The 21,397-nt window shown below is 43.2% G+C and overlaps 2 protein-coding genes across 7 annotated transcripts in view; both read left to right on the top strand.

Annotated features, from left to right (window-relative positions):
• The window catches only part of nkiras2 (NFKB inhibitor interacting Ras-like 2), a 415,504-nt gene that overhangs the window by 387,523 nt on the left and 6,584 nt on the right, over positions 1-21,397 (top strand). The window lies entirely within an intron of this gene.
• Positions 290-19,947, top strand: atp6v0a1a (ATPase H+ transporting V0 subunit a1a). 6 transcript variants are annotated; one of them, XM_071925702.2, is made up of 22 exons: positions 290-378; positions 1,668-1,828; positions 3,353-3,431; positions 3,539-3,636; positions 3,730-3,858; positions 5,215-5,297; positions 6,135-6,261; positions 6,421-6,503; positions 6,612-6,705; positions 9,488-9,700; positions 11,187-11,337; positions 11,653-11,792; positions 12,055-12,221; positions 12,307-12,397; positions 12,875-12,993; positions 13,154-13,370; positions 13,525-13,632; positions 13,768-13,875; positions 15,658-15,675; positions 16,151-16,268; positions 16,404-16,575; positions 18,637-19,947. In XM_071925702.2, exons 2-22 carry the CDS (start codon positions 1,712-1,714, stop codon positions 18,728-18,730), a joined length of 2,526 nt encoding a protein of 841 aa, XP_071781803.1. In that variant the 5' UTR covers positions 290-378; positions 1,668-1,711; the 3' UTR covers positions 18,731-19,947. The 6 variants fall into 6 exon arrangements, 5 of the variants coding, with proteins under 5 accessions (XP_071781803.1, XP_071781802.1, XP_071781804.1 ...); XM_071925701.2 differs by having other exon boundaries at positions 15,631-15,675; XM_078284428.1 differs by lacking the exon at positions 290-378 and adding an exon at positions 382-516 and having other exon boundaries at positions 15,631-15,675.

The raw sequence follows: 21,397 nt of genomic DNA, 5'->3' as shown, positions 1-21,397 counted from the left end.
AGCCTTCTTTTACTTCTTTTTGAGTAAATGAACCAGAATAACAGCACTTCTACTCTAAATGATCAGCACTCTTTCACCTGTGGACTTCACGATGAAATTAATCCAAGAAATCATGATGAAATAAATAATTTCGCTCCTTTAAACTTCAACCTCATTATTCCATTGTTCAGCTGTCAAGTCAGAGTGGACTACAAAGATGGCGCCGCCTGCTGTTCTGGCTTCTCTTCCGGGTTCACCCTGCTCAGTGTAGCTCACTAGTGGTAGTCAAGCAGACCACTATCAGCTGAGAAGAGAGCGACCAGTCTACAACAGCAAAGAGGAAACAACAGAGAGTTGCCGAGAAGGAAAGACAGACAGACAGGATTCCCTACGGAAACGGTAAGGAACCACACCAAAACTGGTATTTAACGATAACCAGGCTAGAGAAGAGTTCAACGATTCACTCTACCTGTGGACAATAGCCTTTACTGTTGGGTAAATACTGAACAACAGGTGCGCTAGCTAACATTCATACAGGTTAGCTAGCCTGGTAGCCACACACACACACACACACACACACACACACGCACACGCACACGCACACGCACACACACACACACACACAACTAACGTTACTAACGTTACTAACGTACGTAACATGCAAAGTGAGCTAACTGGCTAATGTCAGAGTAACGTTAAATTTACGTCTCTGCAGCCAACATTAAACGTAGTCAAGGTGTACATTTAATTGACTAGCGTTAACTATGAATCAACGTCTTACTAATTGACTGCTAGCTAACCCAGTTTATTCTGTAAGTAATGGCTTTGTTGGATCGATAACAAACTAGCTACAGTAGTCGCATCTTAATGTGGTTAATCAGTAGCTGTTAGCTGACATCTCTAGCTTTGACAGGTGAAGCTACAGTTGGTGTCCCTCCCCATACTGTGCAGTATGAAATGTAATGGATTCGCTTAATTGAAGGCTAAAGTTATCAAATTCCCTCTAACTTTATGTTGTCACGTAAAGATGGTTGGGCCTGAACTTAGATTTGTGCCTACATTGGCTCTATGTCTCAGTCTCGGTCCAGTCGGCTTACTAAAGCCGTAACGCTGCAGGTCACATGATGCTTCATAATCCATTGATAAGCCTACCGTGGTCGTTTTACAGTAGGAGTTTATGCTGCTTATCCGGAATTTAGCCTGAGAAAATCTTCACCTAGTATTGCATGACAGACAGTACAAAATGCATTGCCAACTACATTATTATGCTATTCCCAACCCGTGCTTTGCATGCACCATAGCTGAATTGTTTTCTTTATAAAATTGTGCATTAAGCCATTTGAGAGTCCTCTATATTGTTTTGGCATTAATACAGGCAGGGTGTTTTTTTTTCAGCAGAACTAAATTCCTGCAGTGATCATGAGATCGGCATGGGAGCAAGCTGTCAGATTTTTTTTGGTCACATGCCAGCTTCTCACAGCAGTGCTAAACTATCACACAAATGATAAAGGTTCCCCTCATTAGTGGTCTTGACATGAGCATACCATGCAGAGAAATGTGTTGAATGTAAAATGTTGTAAACTTTTTGGATGCAACATTCTGTAAGTGTTTTCATTAAAGCCGATGTTAGATTTTGCAAATATTTGCATTTGTGACTGACTGACATTATCAATATCTGATTTCTACAGTTTCTGGTTGACTTGTGTGTTGAGCACGTCCTCCCTTCAGCACCATGGGGGAACTCTTTAGGAGTGAAGAGATGACGCTGGCTCAGCTCTTCCTCCAGTCCGAAGCTGCCTACTGCTGTGTCAGCGAACTGGGAGAGATTGGAATGGTGCAATTTCGTGATGTGAGTCCACTTCTAATCCGTCCTGTCGTGCTCTGAATGATGACGCTTTGGTTCTGCTTAAACTACTTTGGCTCGCCCTTTTCCACCAATTGCAGCATAGAGGATGCTTTCCAAAAGTTGTAGCCTTAGTGTAAAGGCTCAGGGAAAATGATGCATGAGCAGTCACTGTCATCTGTCGTGGTAAATAAAACACATCAGTGACATTGTTGAGAAAGTGCATACCTTCTGCATCATGTTCATCATGTGCTCACAGCTGACCCCTCATTCCACGCATGGGAAAGCCCATTCATGGCAGCCCCGAGGAAAGCATTGTGCTAGAGTGTAAGACGGGCTGTAACAAATTCAAGATCTGTTCACACAATTGCTGTTCGAAAAAAATTGTAAAAAATGTTTCATGATATGTTTTTACCTTTTACTGTTTTTAACTGTGTGTTGTGTCTCATAACTCATAACTGAATGGTCCCTGTGCCTGCAATTGAATCTAGTTTGTAACTTGTTTATTTATTTGATGGTCATGGGGAGTGACTGACACATTAATAAAATTATGCTCTATTTTATTTTATGTTCTGTTGATATTCAAGAAATCTTTTTTTTTTTTAACCTTGTCTCAACTAGGCAAGATGACTCATTTTTAACCCATTTTTGTTGACAGCCGCAGCCTGGGAGAGTGGCTGTGCATTACAATAGTTTCTGGAATCAACATTGTAATCACTCCAATTTCCCATGTAGTAAAAGTTCACTTCAAGTTCACTAAATGTGCAAGGCAGGCATCTTTTTATGTCCAGTTCCCAGTAATGGTATTTTTTTATTGTGTCACATTTTTTTTTTTTATTCTAAGTATGAAACTGTAAAAACGAGAGAGAGACAAAAGAGGTGCACCGATACCAAGTTTTCAGATCTGATTGAAGTACCACATACTTTGTTAAGTTGATTGGCCGATACAAGTACTTATCCAAGTACTGCTCAATTTCCAGTCATTCATGCCACCTAGTTTTGGTCTATTATAAAAAGAAATTACCAGGGAAAAGTGCTTAAATAGTGGTCATTTATTCATTTGATCAAATTATGCATTGATCATTAACAATCCTCAATCAAAAAAAAAATAATAATAATTACAAATGATAATAAAATAGAAAATAGGCTACATAACATGGGTTAGAGGATATAGCTTCTCTGGTCAAATGTAGCTTATTGATAGACTCTCAAAAACACCTTATTCAGAATAGGTTAATAGATAAATAATGTGATAAATTATGCATAGTAAAACAGAATGGCATTTAACCTGCATAGCCTATGAACTTCACAAATAGCAGCATTTCAGCACGTCAGCAAATTATTGCTATCGGGGCAGCTTCATTTGCCAATCCGAGTGCAAGTGCTAGGAGCAGGATAGGCATCCGTTCTGATACTACCGATATTATCGATGTGCCTCCAGTAATAAGTAATTCATGTTTTAAAAAAATCAGTGTTAACAATATTACAATCAGTGTGGTATTGCTTGACATTTTTGAATTTGCCTTGCAGCTAAATCCTGATGTGAACGTGTTCCAGCGCAAGTTTGTCAATGAAGTACGAAGGTGTGAGGAGATGGATCGCAAGCTGAGTGAGTGAACTTAGACCTATCTAGCACAAAACAACTAGATGTACCCCGGTACTCCTCTTCTTACCCTGTCCTTTGGAACAAACCCCCATTACCTCTCTCTCACACAGGGTTTGTGGAGAAGGAGATCAAGAAGGCCAACATCCCCATAGTTGACACAGGAGAGAACCCCGAGGTCCCCTTCCCTAGGGACATGATCGACCTGGAGGTGACTGCTCTCTTCTGCGCCACTTGATTTTAAACACTGAGCTCTGTCACCTAGTGCCTCCCTCTGATGACCTCTCCCCGTGTCTCCCCACAGGCCACATTTGAGAAGCTCGAGAATGAGCTGAAGGAGATAAACACCAACCAAGAAGCCCTGAAGAAGAACTTCCTGGAGCTGACTGAGCTCAAGCACATCCTGCGCCGCACGCAGCAGTTTTTTGATGAGGTCAGCTCCACTGTGCTCACAGACTTGACTAAATTTAGTGCTCAGGGCTTTCATTTGACTGACATTACAGCATCATGCAGTTCATACTAGCATACAGTAAGTTCAGGATAGAGATTTTGTTCCTGTTTATAATTGTTTATGTCTATGGTTGTTTATGGCTGTTTTTATACAAGCCTATGTTTATGGTTACATCACATACAGCTTTGAAAAGCACATTATCTGTTTTTCCCACGGCACGCCATGTGACCGGGGGCAGAAAGTGGCAAATTCAGGTCACTCACTCACTCACTCACTCACTCACTCAGGATCTGTGCTTGTTATACTTCATTATTATTGATCAGTCATTGTAAAACCATGAGTCACTAATGCTTTAGTATCTCAACAATAGCAAAGGCAAGTATTACAAGGGAAAAAAAGTAAGTCTTTGGGGGATTAGTAACATTTCAGTCTAAACGACACCCACTTCCGGTTTATCTGTATACGGATACAAGTACAAATAATTTGGTTGTTTGAACAAATACAGACAGTAGCGTCTCCATACACTCCCTATTAGTGGAGCTGCTCAGTGAATGGCTGGTAGTACTGGGTAGCCCCCAGGTTTGAATGTGCTTAACCCTCCGCCCCACTAACTAGTCAAACTTACCCAGGCTGTTGCTGTAAATAAGGGAATATTCAACTTGCTTGGTTAAATGTTTAAAACAACATGGCATGGTCATTTTCGAGGCTTGACAGTAGATCCAATATCTGATCAGATATCAGATGAATTGGTCACAGAAAGTTTGCTTTGGTATTAAGCAGATGGTAAGCTGTCTATACTGATCAGACACCCACACAAAGAAGCAGTTTTTGCTCCTTGAATTGGCAAAAGGCGTTTGCACTCGTGATGGTTTATGATTGCTCACATGGTCTTTGACCACTTACGTCAGCTATTCATGTTATTTCATATAACACCACTGCAGTATAATACTGGACATGGACACTATTCATTTGTCAGAGCCAAGCCTAGCCTTCCCACTACACCTTTGCCCCGCATCTATTTTTTTCCACTGCATTCACAAGCAACGCTGGGTTAAATTATGTTTTTACAACTTGTTATGAGCTTTAATTGGGGTGAATCATTTAGCTAAACATGTAGCCTTTTCTGTCATCCATTAACTGGTACAATTCATTGTGTATGCTGGAAACAAACACTGGCTCTGCCTCTGTATCATTCTTCTATCCAGAATCTTAAATCATTCATGTGTTTAAAAATGTCAACAACAATGTTCACAAATTTGTATGTCTGATAAAAATACATTCATAGTAATGATTATGTTGCCATTGTAGCTGATGATTTGTGAACTGACTCTCATGCAGATGGAGGACCCCAGTCTATTAGAGGAGTCATCCACTCTCCTGGAACCCAATGAGGCTAATCGAGGGGCTCCTCTCAGACTGGGGTGAGTCTGTTTTCATGGTCTATCCTAATTCTAACTGGATTAAGCTTTTCTTGGAGATTTCCATTCTGTGCCATTAGACCATCTGTGTCTGAAACTGGAGTGTTACAACTAGCCAATCGCCTCCCACACACCAGCTCAGTCTGTCCAGCTTAGTCAGGCAACAAAGGTCACTAAAAGCGGAAATCCACTCTGAATCCATATTCACAAATATTACTCCTATTATCTTTGACAGTTCAGTCAATTTTCTGACCCAGCTCTTCCCAAATCTAGAACCAAAGAATAAAGACATTTGTCATCAAGAGCCAAAAAGTTCCTTAATTGACAATCATATAAAGTTTATTTGTGCTTTTATCTACATTACAGCTTTATTTCATCATGGGGCTAACAGATATGAGCCTGAAAATGCGCTGATAGATTGGTAAAATCATCCTGGAGACTGTCAAACATTTAGTTATTGACCCCCCCTCAATAACACCTTGATGTGCATGTGATCTCTAGGGCAAGACTGTTTGCTACTGCGATCATTAAAGTTTCATCTTATACTAAAGAATGCGTGCAATTGATGAAGCAACGTTGATTTATCATATTTTGCATGCTTTGTTGATTATGGATTGAAGTCTCTATTTTTAGCGGGCACAGATAGCCTACCCTAGTTGTCCAGACAGAATCAATGACCTAGGCTGACAATCATCGACCTTGTCTATCAATAATTTAACCGGACTCTAAAAGGGAACCGGCAATAAACACGGTCCATTTAAGAGTGGCCAAATCCATTAGCGCAAGGGTAATTCAGGTAATTGGCAACAACAGTGAGAGGATTTGTCCCACCTGTTGTAGATTTGTTGCTGGAGTAATTGGCAGGGAACGTATTCCCACGTTTGAGAGGATGCTGTGGAGAGTTTGCCGTGGAAATGTGTTCCTGAGGCAGGCGGACATTGAAGACCCTCTGGAGGACCCAGCTACGGTCAGTACACAAGTACCAGTTAATAAGCAAAACTCTCCATCCAGTAGTCTCTATGGCTAGTGCTGTGACATGGTGGCGGTGTTTTGACTGTGAAGCTGGTCAAAAATAATGCAGTGTTGAATCTTCTACTAAAGTCCTAACTGTATTTTGCCTCCACAGGGTGACCAGGTCCACAAGTCTGTCTTCATCATCTTCTTCCAGGGAGACCAGCTTAAGAATCGAGTCAAGAAAATATGTGAGGGGTAAGATACTACTGAAGCTTAATGAAAGCAACATTTACCAATTTATGGCATTGTACAAGTCATGTACTATACTTGTCCTAGAGGTCCCTTTTCTTCATCTGTCCTCAGGTTCAGAGCCTCCTTGTACCCATGTCCAGAAACACCGCAGGAAAGGAAAGAGATGGCAGCAGGAGTTAACGCGCGCATTGAGGACCTCCAGATGGTATGACCGCCAATGGAAAATTGATTGGCAGGCAAAGCACAATCCATCCACAAACACAATCCATTTACTATCACTGGCTTACATACTTGTACAAGTTCTCTTTTCTTTGTTTCTGTACGGTCAGCTACTGGTGTCAGTTTTCATTGGAAAGTGTCAGCATAGAGGAAATTGTGTAAACGCATGTGGTCAGCACAAAGACTGTCACTCTTCAGACAAAAACACTTCTGCTCTCTTCAGTTCTTTCTCCACAGCCCAGCCTGGCCTCTCTGACAGATATTGTAAGCAGATAAAGCTTAGAGCGACAAAGTAATTTGATTAAATCTGCACTTGGGGCAGAGTGCAGTACTACAGTGGCAAATTGAGTTTATCTATGAAATGACAGCTCATAGAAAATATCAGTTGATCAGATTAGGGGGCCTTCACATTGGCTAGTTTCTGCTGTGCTCATGCCATTTCCCTGGCTCCACAGCAGCAGATCTTTAAAGTCCCATTTTTGTTTACCAGAGGAAATTGGCCAATGATATTAATGTGCTGGGTGGGGTAGGTAGCAGTTAGAGAAGGTGATTGGCAACCGTGCCTGTCTATTAGGTGACCAAAACATCAGAGAGACCTCTTCCAATCAGCTTATGCCAAGCTTTAGTGAGAATGGTAGTGTTCATTTGCTGATATTGCGAAGATAAAGCTGCCTCCTACTCATACATTGGTATGGCGGGACTTTGGAGAGCAGCCTGTCTTTCTTTTTTTTTTGTATCACATATCTTTATTGATTTTGAACATGGTACATCACTTTTCCAAAATGGGTTGGTTGCATCATTCAAGTCTCCCTCGAAACCAGCCTGTCTTTCTTGTCACAAAGTGCTTTGATTAGATTGTTTATGGTGGTGAAATTGTGACCAGTAAAAAAAAAAAAAATTCTACACAATGGGAGGTTTTATGCTGTAAAAGCATGGTGATTTCCTTCTTCATTTTGAAAAATGTCTTTGTGGTCATAACGTTCTGGAGGAACTGGCCAAGTCACTCGCTAAACCACAACTACAACTACAGTATGAACTGAACTGTAACTCCTTTGTCCTGTAATCATCTCTGTTTAACATCCTGGCTTGTTGTGCCAACCTGGTCTGGTAGTTTGGAGAACAATGCCCAACTTGTTGGTGTGTTTTGGTGAGGCTTTGCATCTGTACAGCTCTCCAGCTTCAGCCCACACAAGACAAGGGGAGTGTGGTTTAACTGCAGCTGGATCTGTTGTAATTCACAGAGCAATTTCGTCTTACAGGCAGAATCTTATCTTCCCACCGAGACTGCACTGTTGTTATTGTGTTGTAGTGTTTAATTCCTCCCTGGTGGTGTGGTGTACAGTGTGAGGCACTGTAGATCAAAGTCATGCTTCCCTTCTTTGGCCTGGAAAACAGGAACCCTTTCTCATCTCTGGCATGTAAAGAACCAGCTGCCCATAGGGGTGTTTTACATCATGTTTAGCCACCTACGCCAAGACCCACCCCACCATCACACACACCTCAGGAATGAGTCTCTCTTGTGTACTTGTATATATTTGAGGATCAGTTACAGTTACCGCCCCAGAAAGGGCGGGCGTGAGAGAGACTCCACTTCATGCTTGGCAGGCCTCCTGTCTGACACATAGATTGGTATCCCCTCATCCTCTTACACTCACCAGGGAATGTGCACCTTGGTGTTTGCGGGGGTGCTGTTATGCTTGTCGCTACGTGGGCATGAGAGCCGGATGACTGAACGGCAAGGGTGAGGAAAAATGTCAGGCTACTTGGAACTTGGATGGCTATCAGCTATGTGTGGGCCGCTGAGAGTCTCGACAGTGGGCGAGACTGTGCGTGGGCACAGGGCAGAGCTTAAGTGTCCCTGCTATTTGCTGATCATGGGACAGGCTTTAAATGTGAGCCATACAAGAACATACCTGGGAATATCCAAACGTCTCATATGGGAAAACCTAATGGATCAGATAGCCTATCGCCTTCAGCACATGACATAGTGCACAGTAATCACTCCATTAAATGTAAACCCCCTCCATGAATATCAAGGAATATATGATTCATTGCCGCTGCTGTTTTTGGGCATATGGGGCACTTTGCAGTCCCAAGTCACAAGCAGTGAAAAGGATTCATGAAGTATCGCCAACAGACTGTAGGGCTTTGATTATGATCGCCTTTTCTGATAGTAGTGGACATTGTCATTCATATAGAATGGCACTATGAGTTTAGATAGATACATACATACATATTGACATACTCACTTTCCTACTTGCTCATTTACTTTATTTATCCCACATGAAAATTCAGTTGTCTTTGTCTAAAAGTAGTTTGCATTATTTCCAGTTGATAATTGCAAGGTTTAAGATGCTCTTTCAAACTCTCTTCAATAGCATTTTCAGCAGTTAATTGTTGTTTTCCATCCAGTTTTCAGAAATTTAGAGCACTGATTGTTCTATGACTCAGGCAGATATGCAAAATGACTCATTTCTAATTATATTCTGAGAGGCACACATCAGCATACTATACATACTACACATCGGCATATTCTTTCAGTTGCGTTTGTATTTCCCAGAGGGTCAGAGTACAGGGTGAGCCAGGATGGCAGTATCCTTTCAGCAGGTAGGGGTCCAGTGTCTCAAAGACACTTTTACAGCAATGGATACTGGCTCTCACTGGGAGGTCTGACCTGTGACCTTCTGGACCCAGGACTGTCTCATTAACCATTCCTGCGCACAGTTGGTGATATATAGTTGAGATCTGTCCTCTTCTCTACCCCAAAGGTGCTGAACCAGACGGAGGACCACAGGCAAAGGGTCCTGCAGGCTGCAGCCAAAACGGTCAGAGTGTGGTTCATCAAGGTGAGGAAGATGAAAGCCATCTACCACACCCTAAACCTCTGCAACATCGACGTCACTCAGAAGTGTCTGATCGCTGAGGTGTGGTGCCCCGTCTCTGACCTGGACTCCATCCAGTTTGCCCTGCGCAGGGGGACGGTGAGTCGCTGCTCCGCCACGCAGAAGCACACATAATAAAGTTTAATGGAAACTACTCACCACTTAGCAGATTTGGTTCATATCTTATAGACACAGTCATCCAAGGCCCCACTTTTGATACGGATTGATAGGTTTTGGGTTGGTTCCAGCCTATCTAGTTGTTAGTTGGGTGGGGTGGGACCCGTTTGAACCAACAGCTCTAAACTATGACAGTGCTAACGGGGCGTTAGGCAAGCGGTGCGTGAGCTGTGGCTATGTGAGGATTTTACGCCTCTATGGAGGCCAGAATCCTGCCAGACTTGCATGACTTGCATGCTTGGTAGTCCTGCAAAGGACATTATGCTGATGTTCAAAAGGCAGGTCAAGGATGGAAGACCCAGCTGGAATCATGCAAATAAACACTAAGTAAGATTTATATTTTTAGTTTTTTTATATTATTTTTTTGAGCATTTTGCCTTTATTTTGGATAGTTGACAGTAGAGCTAGGAAAGATTGGGAGAGGGGGGGGGGGTGACATGCAACAAAGGCTGGATTCGAACACAGGACATTGTGGTTACATGGTATGTGCCTTAGCCAACTGAGACACCACAATGCCCCGGGATTGATATATATTTATTTTTTTTGCCATTTTCGCCTTTTATTGGACAGTTCAAAGTAGAGAGAGACAGGCTGGATTCAAACCCAGGATGTTGCGTTTACTTGGTACGAGCCTTAGGCCACTGAGCCACCAGGACGCCCCATTAGGTAGGATTCTTTTAGGTGAGAAATTATGTACATCTCAATTGTTGTGTGCTTCAGTCCTGATCTTGAATGGATAGATGTCCACTCAGTGTGCCAACAGAGGCTTAACCCTGTCACACATGGCGGACTCTCTACACTGAATTTATCCCTGGGCTATTTTTACCCCGCTTGTCTTGTCTAGAAAGACAAGGCCATGGTGTAATATACCCAGATCTCACCTCTACCAGTATCTCCGCCCTCCAACAAAGCTGTTCTGTGTGACCTCAAACAAGATCAATGAATTTACAAGTCTTGTGTGGCTATTTGCTTCATCTGATTTGTAGAAGACAGTGGTGTCAGTCCAAACTAGTGATGGCCTGTGATAGCGCCCGTCGCACACATCGAGAAGGGAGCAGGATTCCTCTCATTTCTGGACAATGAGACAGAGCTCCAGCTGATATGCTCAACACATGATCCCATTATTGGACAGATTAATGGGATTTAGAAAATGACTTGCTCTCCATGATATGTCAGAGGATTGTGGCTGTTATTGCTTCCAAACTCTTAGAAGGCCTGTGTTTACCCAGGGTGGAGTATGAGTGCCGATACACAATCATGATTAAATGTGATTATTAAAGACAAGGTGATATATGAGGCTCCAGATCACCAGTCCAACTCTGGGATGTTCTAGTAGTTCAGGCCTGTGAAACTCATGCTAGTGTGTGGCATAACCTTGTGTCGTATTATGTTGTGTTCTGTACTGTAGGAGAAGAGCGGCTCCACTGTGCCCTCCATCCTCAACAGGATGCAGACCAAGCAGACGCCGCCCACCTACAACAAGACAAACAAGTTCACCTCAGGCTTCCAGAACATTGTGGATGCCTATGGAATCGGCAACTACCGTGAGATTAACCCAGGTAAGCATGCTTGTCACACCTCTCTCCGTGCATTCCTCTCGGTCTGACCTCTCTCTGTCATTACCGAGATCATCAGTGTTATCCCGAATCCCCTGAGGCAGCTTGACTTTGCATTTAAAGCAGAGTCTGTTTACCCAGCTGGCTGTAGTATTGAGCTACAGCAAGTGAAAGGCTGCTGCCTCAGCTGCTAAGTCTGCTTCATCACCCATTATCACCTTGTTGGGACATGCTGTTTATCATGGAGTGTTCAATCATACGTTGTTTCACCTGCCACCCCACCCTCCCCTCATACGATGCCTGCCTCCTTGTCTCCAGCACCATACACCATCATCACCTTCCCCTTCCTTTTCGCTGTCATGTTTGGTGACCTGGGCCATGGGGTGCTCATGACCTGTGCTGCCCTCTACCTGGTGCTGAGAGAGAGCAGGCTGATGGCCCAGAAGAACGATAACGAGGTATGGATGCTGCAGTGTCCAATCATGACCATCTCATCGGCCCTAGACCATCCTTACTGGTGACGCACCAGCCCCACAACCGTTCAGGACTTGGTTACCTCCATGGATTTACGTTGCTGCTTGTCTATTAGAAATCCATTGGATTGCAGGAGTTGTAGTAGATATATTTAGTAAATTGAGGTGCACATGTACTATGAAAATTTTTTTTCTTCATCTTTCACCTGAGATCTCAAGAGTAAATTGTGTCATGGTTTTCTGGTAGATGTTCAGCATGGTGTTTGCGGGGCGCTACATCATCCTGCTGATGGGAATCTTCTCGATCTACACGGGCATCATCTACAACGACTGCTTCTCCAAGTCCCTCAACCTGTTTGGCTCTGGCTGGAGTGTCAGACCCATGTTCAACCCTCGAGCAGGAGGCAACTGGACGTAAGTGTCATTGGTAGCAGCTTTAACCCAAGTTGTGTAGTACTTAAACTTATAGAAATTTGTGCTATGTTCATATCCTCTTCAGGTTTGAAACGCTCAAGGACAATAAGGTTCTGCAGTTGGACCCAGTAGTAGACGGAGTGTTCAACGGACCGTACCCCGTTGGCATTGATCCGGTGATTATTTTTCTTAATTCTACCAACGGATGAAAACTAGCTTACTAATAGTTAACATGCTTACCAGCTGTGAGTGTTGTGAGCTGTGTGTACGTTACTGCTAACATCCACTTAGAAGCCTGCTATGGTAAAGTTACATCCTCAGCAAAAGATTAAGCCCAGTTACAATGAAGAACTCCAACAAACGATATACAAAACCTAAATCAAACAATATAATGGCAAACCAGGGAACTTGAAATTAATCTTCTTGCTAACAACACACTTACACAGGCAATTTGAATTGTAGAGAAATGTGAAATGGAAAAACCAATCTTCCACTGCAACCGCACTGACCTACTACAGGCATGTCAGACATGCTCAGTTCAACAAGGGCCTAATGAAAATGCTACAGTCCTGTAACAACACCAGAAAATGTTGATGCATAAAAAATAAAGTCACATCCCATCATACCAAATCTGTGACCATGTTGTCCCTCAGATATGGAACATTGCCACCAACAAGCTGACGTTCCTCAACTCCTTCAAGATGAAGATGTCTGTTATCCTGGGTGTCATCCACATGCTGTTTGGAGTCACTCTCAGTCTCTTCAACCACCTGTGAGACATTTTCAACTGCTGGTTTCATCCCCATTTATTTATTGTGATGCCCTAAAGTACAAAGAGACAAGAGAGCAATTCTGCTTGTGCTTTTATCTCTTTGACTTTGTGTATGATTGTTATATGTAGTGACAAATCAGTTGTTTATGTTTCCATGCAGGTATTTCAAGAAGCCCCTGAACATCTACCTGGGCTTTATCCCAGAGATCGTCTTCATGTCCAGCCTGTTTGGCTACCTGGTCCTTCTGGTCTTCTATAAGTGGTTGTCATATGACGCCCGCACCTCCAGGGACGCTCCCAGTCTCCTCATCGCCTTCATCAACATGTTCCTCTTCAACTACAACGACCCAAGCAACAAACCTCTCTACAGAGGACAGGTCAGATGCACTTGTCTTGTTATGCGCTCCATCCATCCATTCATCCATCCCTCCATCCATCCCTTTATCCTGCGGTGGAATACCCTGAAAAGCAATCGTTCACTCACTCATTTTTTTTCCTTCTGCTCTTTGCTCTTCTCCCCTGAATGTGTAGGTGGGATTACAATCATTGCTGGTGATAGTGGCCTTGGCGTGTGTTCCCTGTATGTTAATAGTGAAAACTCTGGTTCTGCGGAGACAGTACCTATGGCGGAAAAACCTGGTAAGAAGGAGCACACCTGCCCATGCTCTCACTCTGTGACGTGCTATATAGCACATATACACACAATGAGTTCAGTGACTGCAATTCAGATTGTTGCATTCTAACCCCTGTCTTTTTACCAATCTTGCATGACAGGGCACACAGAACTTTGGAGGGATCCGGGTGGGCAACGGGCCCACGGAGGACGAGGCTGAGATCATCCAGCATGACCAGCTCTCGCAGCACTCCGAGGAGGAACCAGAGGTGAGGCAGCCAAGTCCTAGCCAGGAATAATGTCTTCTACCTGGCAGCGTTTATCCCCCAGTGCTTTAAGAGCTGGAGTCATGGTAGGCCAGTATGTTGGTGAGGGAGTTGGGGGGGGGGGGGGAACACAGGTTATAGGATCCAGTGCCAGCCTAGATGGAATATCTTTGAATAATTCAGTCTTTCAGCCACATTTGGAAACTTAAACCATTGCCTCATGTTTCCACTCCCACAGTGGCAGGGAACAACATCAATTATGGATATAGGTGTGGTTTGGCAAAAGGAGTTGAACAAGCTCCAGCCTTTCCCCATTTCAAATTATTATTATTGCACCCTTAGATCGTAGTGATATTATAAAAGTAAATGAATAGATGATTAGAATTAATATGGGTGTTGACTTTGTGGCATAGCTCTTTGTTTCTCATTTCCTCCCCTTTTGTGTACAGTTGCTGATAAATATTATAAAGAATCAACACCCAGGCTCCTTTTTACCTCTCGTGAACTTCAGACCAGTCAGGCTGTTTGTTATATTTCCTGCTGTACTCTGAAGCCACAAGGAAACCGAGACTGAGTTGTAAGATGGAGTCGGTTCATTTTATGGTCAAGGCCAGAGAGAGGGCCTGTTTGTTTTTTATGTGGACCATTTCAAAGTGCCTCAAATAGATTTAATCTCCCAGTATTGTTCTGTTAGCTGACCTCTGGAGCGAAGAGACAGTCGATATGATTGGAAGCAACTGTTTATACTGTTGATGAATAAACACAGTCCATGCCATTGTAAACACATCTCACAATCTTCATAGCATGTGCTTTAGTCCATCAAAGCTGGTAGGCTATTGTCTGAGTTCTGGTGTGTTTAGCCGTGGTTTGCTGGGCACTTCAGAACAATGTGTGAGAAATCATATTTATTTTCATAATCTACTCCTGTGCACTCCAGTTTTGGCAACAGTTCAGAGGCACAAGGATGAGTGGATGAAATGTTGCTTGTTTTCAGTGCTTAATTTCTCTTTATGGACAATATCCAATTTATTTCAGCAGTTTGTTATATTGTACTGTACTTTGACCAAACTGTACTTTCTGTCTGTGTGTGTGTGTGAGTGAGTGTGTCTATACTTTGTATGTTTGTGCAAAACTCCTCCCCCTGGCTGGACGGGTGTTGAGGGTACTTAATCTGGGTGCTGAAGCAGCAGATCTACCACTAAGACAGAACAACAGAGAATTTTTGAAGCAGCTTACTGTTTACACAACGAGCTGCTTCAATCATCTTGTCAAATATATACAGATAATAAAATACCCTCAAAAGAAAACCTTGTCTAGGCCTAAATTTAATTTTTAATCCTGTCAGAGAAGAAATTTCATTTATTTCTGCGTGTTAACAGTATGAAATGGCATCTTTGTGTTCTAAAATGAAAGCTTGCTACTGCCAAACCAGCTCTTCTAGCAGTACGTTTAGGGTGTAACTTTTGACAGGCAGTATCCATCTGCTGTATCTGCCGGAGTGGGTCAGTCAGGGCATTTCAGAGCTATCGGCATTCCCCATCAGCGGCTCCCAAAGCAACACCACACACAAACACAGCAGCAACATGCCCAAGACCAGAAAACACATGTAAAGACCGGCGAACATCAGAGCAGAATATTGTTATGCTCTAATGTTGACTTCATCCTCTAACCTTACAAGTCTGTTAATGATGTCGCTCATTACTTTTTCCTATTTATTGATGTGTGTTTGTCCGTGTGTGTGTGTTGTCAATAACCAAGCGTTGCCTTTTGTCACTTGCTTTCAAGGCCCACGAGGAGGAAGAGGTAGGACAGGAGCTCATGACTGCCCTCCCCCTTCACCCCGCAACCTGCCCCCCCTCCTCTCCAAGTGCATGTCTCGCAATTCTGTTTTTCTGGCCCTTAGCTTTGTTGTCTGTGTATGCTGCCAACCAATGCCTGCTGCTCCTAGCTGTGTCTGTGCGTGGTCCATGTGTTTCTGGTGTCTCTCGTTGTAATGTGGGTAGAGGAGATTCCTCAAGCGGCTGTTAAGTTGGGGCAGCATCTTCTAGACTAGTGCTTCTTTACAGTCCCAATCAGGTGGTGGGTATTGGAAGCATGAGGCATCCAGCAGGGCAGCTGATTCCTCCGGGTCAAAGGGTCCTAACAGGATGGTGCCTCTACCAATACTGGGGGGTTTGCTGATCTACAGTGGCAAATGGCTTCTTCAATCAATGACCTTTTTACCTCTTTGTGAACTGAATGAATGTGACCGTGTTTCTATGTCATATCTGTCCCACAGTTTAACTTTGGGGATGTGGCCGTGCACCAGGCCATCCACACCATAGAGTACTGCTTGGGCTGCATCTCCAACACAGCTTCCTATCTGAGGCTATGGGCCCTCAGTCTGGCCCATGCACGTAAGTCATAACACGCACCTTTATCTTGCACAAATACACACAAACATAAAGAGAAAGGCACACAAATGCATGCATTCTCAAGTTCTTATCACTTTCAGTGCAACCCGTGTCCTGCTCTCTTTCTCCCGTGCACAGAGTTGTCGGAGGTGCTGTGGACCATGGTGATGCACATTGGCCTTTCCTCAGACAAATTCTTCGGCTTCATTCCTCTCATCCTAGTCTTCAGCGCCTTCGCTGTTCTCACAGTTTGCATCCTTCTCATTATGGAAGGCCTGTCGGCTTTCCTGCACGCACTGCGTCTGCACTGGTGAGTATTGCGTTTTTATCTGTCTCATCTGTTACCGTATGTGTACATGTTTTTTGTTTACTTTCTCTCCTCAATCTTGATCTCAGTTTCACTCATGATCTCATGATCTGCACGCAGACACAAGCAGATAAACACACAATAACCATGAAAGACCCACATTGCACATACCATGCCAGCGCTGACAAACATCTAGGCCATTTTTGTTTTGTTGTTGTTGGTCTTACATTAAAAATATGCATAATAACACATCATCCTCACTGGGCTGCACAGATGATATATATATTTTTAAAATCGCTGTTTCCTAGCTCCGCGTCGGTATTTAATGTGTTGAAATCCATGAGATGAGCTCACAGACGCCTGCCAGATTTAAATTAGGCTTTCCTAGATTCCCTCTGATAATCCATAGTGTTTTTGAGAATCTCATCCAGCGTTAAGAAGCTAAATTTATGAAAAGCATTAATCCAAATGAAGCTCCTGTAGCTTGGAGTTGCTATTGTTCTAGGTAAAAGATCAAGGCCCCCCTGTAATGCCAAACGACTGTATGCCATAGATCTATAGCTCCCTCTGCAGGCTAGACCGTCTCTTACTTGGGCTTGCCAACTTCTACAGGATCTCAACCATGGAAGTTATTATATTATCTGGAAGTAGGGTATTTGGCCCAGCCCACTCTCACGTTGACTTTCCATGCTTTTCAAAATGGCGCAGAAAGTGCCGAGAGATGGGGGTTTATGGGCGCCGACCATGGAAGTATTGTATTATCAGTCTCAGCAACCGTCCCAGGGCGCGTCCCAGTTAGAAGTTAACAGATTGTGGTTTTCCAGCGCTCGCTCTCTTTCCTGGCCCGGGGCCTGGAACATGTCTGGGGTCCCGTCTAGAGCCCAGGCTGGCCTGTCAATGGTGTGCTTTCTATTGATGGTGTGTGTGGCGTGCGGACCGGTCTATGACTCCTCAGTAAGGCATGGTGGAGCCGCCGTTGTCCCCTCATTAATGTCTTTGTCTGGCATCGCTGAAAGTCTGCCTGAATTGGGTTTGATAATCCACTGGCACATTCACAAAGCATGCCAGGGACACAGGCACTCCTCTCTGTAATTATCCTCCTCACAGGAATGCTGGCTGACTCGACTTTCACTAAATGGCCTTCGGGGTCAATGAGGCATGATTACTTTTGAACATGGGCGAGCCAATAATCAAACAGTTTTTTATTCTTTTGTTGTTGCTGTGTTTTTTGGTCGAGAAAATTATTTGTATTATCGAAAATATCAATGTGTTTGCTGCTCTCATAATGGTTGCCTACCTCAAGTCACATGTAATGTCTGTTTGCCAAAGCAGAGGTGGCCAAAGATTTACAACTCGATAGCCAATAGCCAAGGATATGTTTGTTGGCGTGTCTCATCTTAAGTGCTCATCTCTTTGCTGGAGAGATTCCCACAGTGGTTTGGATTGGAGACAGTAATCAACAAACACTATACAAACAGTCTATTTTAAATTATACCGAATAATGTCAGCAGTAGTTAAACAAAACGTTCTCACGCAAGATAGTGTTTATGATTTTGAAAGAAGTGCCGGAAGTTAAGATCTACAGTACAGGTAGTTGTTTTTAAATGATGATCCCCCCCCTAGTCTACCCTCCTACTCCAGACAGACTATGGAATGGCAGGCATTTTGGGGTTCCTCAGTTGGAAGGTCATCCAGCCGTTGGTTAGTATTGAGCTATTAAAAATAGAGCCCGATCGTTTTCCCGAGGGGAAGAGGCTTAGGTTTCTGGCCCCAGGACCAGGCCCAGTTTTAGACGGGCAGGGGGATGTGGTCATGGGCGGGTGCAGGTGGGCTCCGTTACCAGCTGCTCTACAGAGGCAGACTGTGGAATAGAGAGCAGGGGTCGTCTGTCACGACTGCTCAGCTCAGCTCAGCTCAGCGGTATCCAAGCCTGATAGCCATTAGCCCGCTTTACCTAACTTGACTGAAGCCGACTTGACTGTGTGCCTGTGTTGTCGTTTCTGCGTGAGAGGCTTCCTGATCAGTGTGTTTTTTGACTGGATCCTGTCTTTACTTTCTTTCCAGGGTGGAGTTTCAGAACAAGTTCTACTGCGGCCAGGGCTTCAAGTTCCTCCCCTTCACCTTCGAAAGCATCTTGGAGGGGAGGTTTGAGGACTGAGCACGGCCCACTCTTCTTCTTCCGTTAATTAATGTCACTTGTCTCTTGAGAAGCTATGTGGTGTTGAATAGTGATTTTTGTGTGACGTAGTGTCCATCCTTCCGGGTGTTACCACAACTACATGATTGACACTCCCCGAGATCATCTGTTGAGGTTGAGGTCTGCCATTTGTTTTAAACCTCTCAGCGTTTTTAGAATTTGACCTATCTGGATCTGGAACTATTCTACTCAGAAATTGATATAATATCTAGCTATCCTTGATTATTTTCCCTATACAGCTATTCATTCATTCCTCAGAAAAATATATGTTCTCTGTCATGTCCTTGTACTTGTTTTATAATTTTTTTTCTTGTTTAATATTATTTATGCAATCTTTTTCCATATGAAACCTGCTTTTTTTTGTCCTTCATCCTCACTGAGAGAGTTGCACTACTGATCATTATAAATGAGGTCTACTTTGCCACAGTTATAACTGCAGATTCCTTGTTGATTCAGATCGATAGATGCTTCAGAATAAAGTGACAAAACTTACTCTCCAGAGACAGGAGCTAGTGTGGACTTAATTTCTCTATGTCTGCCCCACATTGTTGTATCCAGGTTGTCCCTTTCTCTCTCTGTCTTGGTCCTTTACCAACAATCAATATTCACAGAGCTGCTCATCTGATTTCATACATACACACACCCACTTCGTACACACACATGCCTCTTTTAGATTTTCATACACACCTCGCACACACAGCTATACTGTAAAGGTCCAAAGGGAATAAATTCAAATGCATCAAGATTTCAGTCCGTTCTGTGAAAATGAAGCTGAATCGACTGTTTTATCCTGCATTGTGCTCTAAAATTACCATTAATGCCCTTTGTATTGACTGATCCGTTTTCAACATCCATATGCAGTAAATGAATGGGAATCTCTCTCTTATGTGGTCCGGATAGTCGGATATTAGTGTAGGTTATTTATGTAACATAGGTGGATTTTCTGTGATAATCCAGAATGCTAAAATGATCTGACATCGTGAGTCTCGTTGATTCTTGTTGTTCCTTATGTTGATTTAATTTTTATGTAAAGGTTTACAATGTTTTTGACCCATTTAGAAGGGAGAGGGAAGGGCAGACTACAGCACAGATATAAAAGTGGAATCAGTCCCTCTACATCTATGACCACCTACTTTAATTGCGCATCTCTGTCAATAAAGTGGAAAGACCTGGTTTAACTGCTGCATTGGTTGTCTTTTTCTCCAGCGTGGAATTCGCCTTGGTCTTTATTTATTGCGTTTATTTCCAAGAAGAATTTAGAGGCCCAGTGTTTTGTATACAGTTTACATAAGTACAGCTCTCTCTGGTGGTTGCAGAGGAGTGTTAGCGATGCCTCTGTGCCTTATTTCACTGTGTCAGCACTCCTCTGGATGGCGCTGTTGGACAGGCCGTTCTGGCCTTTGTTGAGAATCAAGACTGGATCTTGTGGATTGATTTACTCACTTCAGACTAAGACTTTGTAGCTGAGTTTTCAGTTGCAGTGATGCATGCTGTGTACTTCTAAGTTAGCTTTATGAGAAATGTTGTGTATAGTGAGTGTTGCTTCTCCTGGATGTCTTATAGTGTGTTAGAAGTTGTAATATAAATATAAGCACCTTGAGTTACACATGACAGATTATTTTAATTACCTGTTCCACTGCTGAACTTGCCTGAAAGGTGATACCAGAGTCAACAAAAAAGAAATTACCCCAGGAAGCACCGACTTCTTTGGGAAAGGATGTACAGTTATGTATTTTTCACATAATGGGTCTTTTCTCAAGTAAGCCACTTATAATATAATCTAGTCTACGAGCAATTATGTTTGAATTGGCCCCAACAGAAGTGTCCAGTTGACTTTCTCAGTCCTTTCAAAGAAAGCAGGAAATTTTCAACTTTCCACAATATTCCACAATTAAAATGATTTTGCCCATGACGAATGACAGTATATAGGGAATTAGGGTGGGGTCCTTGAGGAGTTTCTGCCCACACATGTTCTAATCTGAGACCGGGTCTCATGCTATTGGCACCTTGGGAGGAATGACTCTAAAAAAGCCCTCAGCCGCTCTGGGACGAGGAACACGATGTCCTCCCTAGGAAGAATGTGTGTTTTTGCTAGGGGGGTTGCTATTAGCCACAACAGCCCATAGTAATAATAGAGCTCTTTATTTATCTTACATTTTTTTGAACAGGCCCATTTAATTTGATATTTCCCAGCGTGTCATGTAGAAGCAGGGGTGAGGGCAAGCTTGCGTAAGAGTCCTAGAAATCCCGCTGTGTTTACACTTCCAGGGACCTTTATTCTCCAGTGGTCATGTTTCAAAGCATAAACCCCAATGAGACTGAGCTTATTATTTTGATCCTTTATCTAATGCAAATATGCAGTGCACTTTAGCTTGGCACAAAACCGTCTGTAGGAATGTTGTGTTTCTCCTAAAGTTATAATAGATTTTTCTTTGGGATAAGAGAGATGCTATTGCAGCTGTTCTAATGCTACAGGCCTTGGTGTTCTCAGTTTTCTTGATCCAGGCACAGAGAGCAGGACTTTGAGGTTCAGGATGTTGTATTAGTCAATTTGAGCGGTTGTTCTCTACCTGGGGGGGTTGGGACACCCCAGGGGGTCACAAGATGATTTATGGGATAGGAAAAAAG

This window comes from Centroberyx gerrardi, chromosome 7, assembly GCF_048128805.1.
Source record: "Centroberyx gerrardi isolate f3 chromosome 7, fCenGer3.hap1.cur.20231027, whole genome shotgun sequence".
Lineage (NCBI taxonomy): Eukaryota > Metazoa > Chordata > Actinopteri > Beryciformes > Berycidae > Centroberyx > Centroberyx gerrardi.
This window is presented reverse-complemented; position numbering and strand designations above follow the sequence as displayed.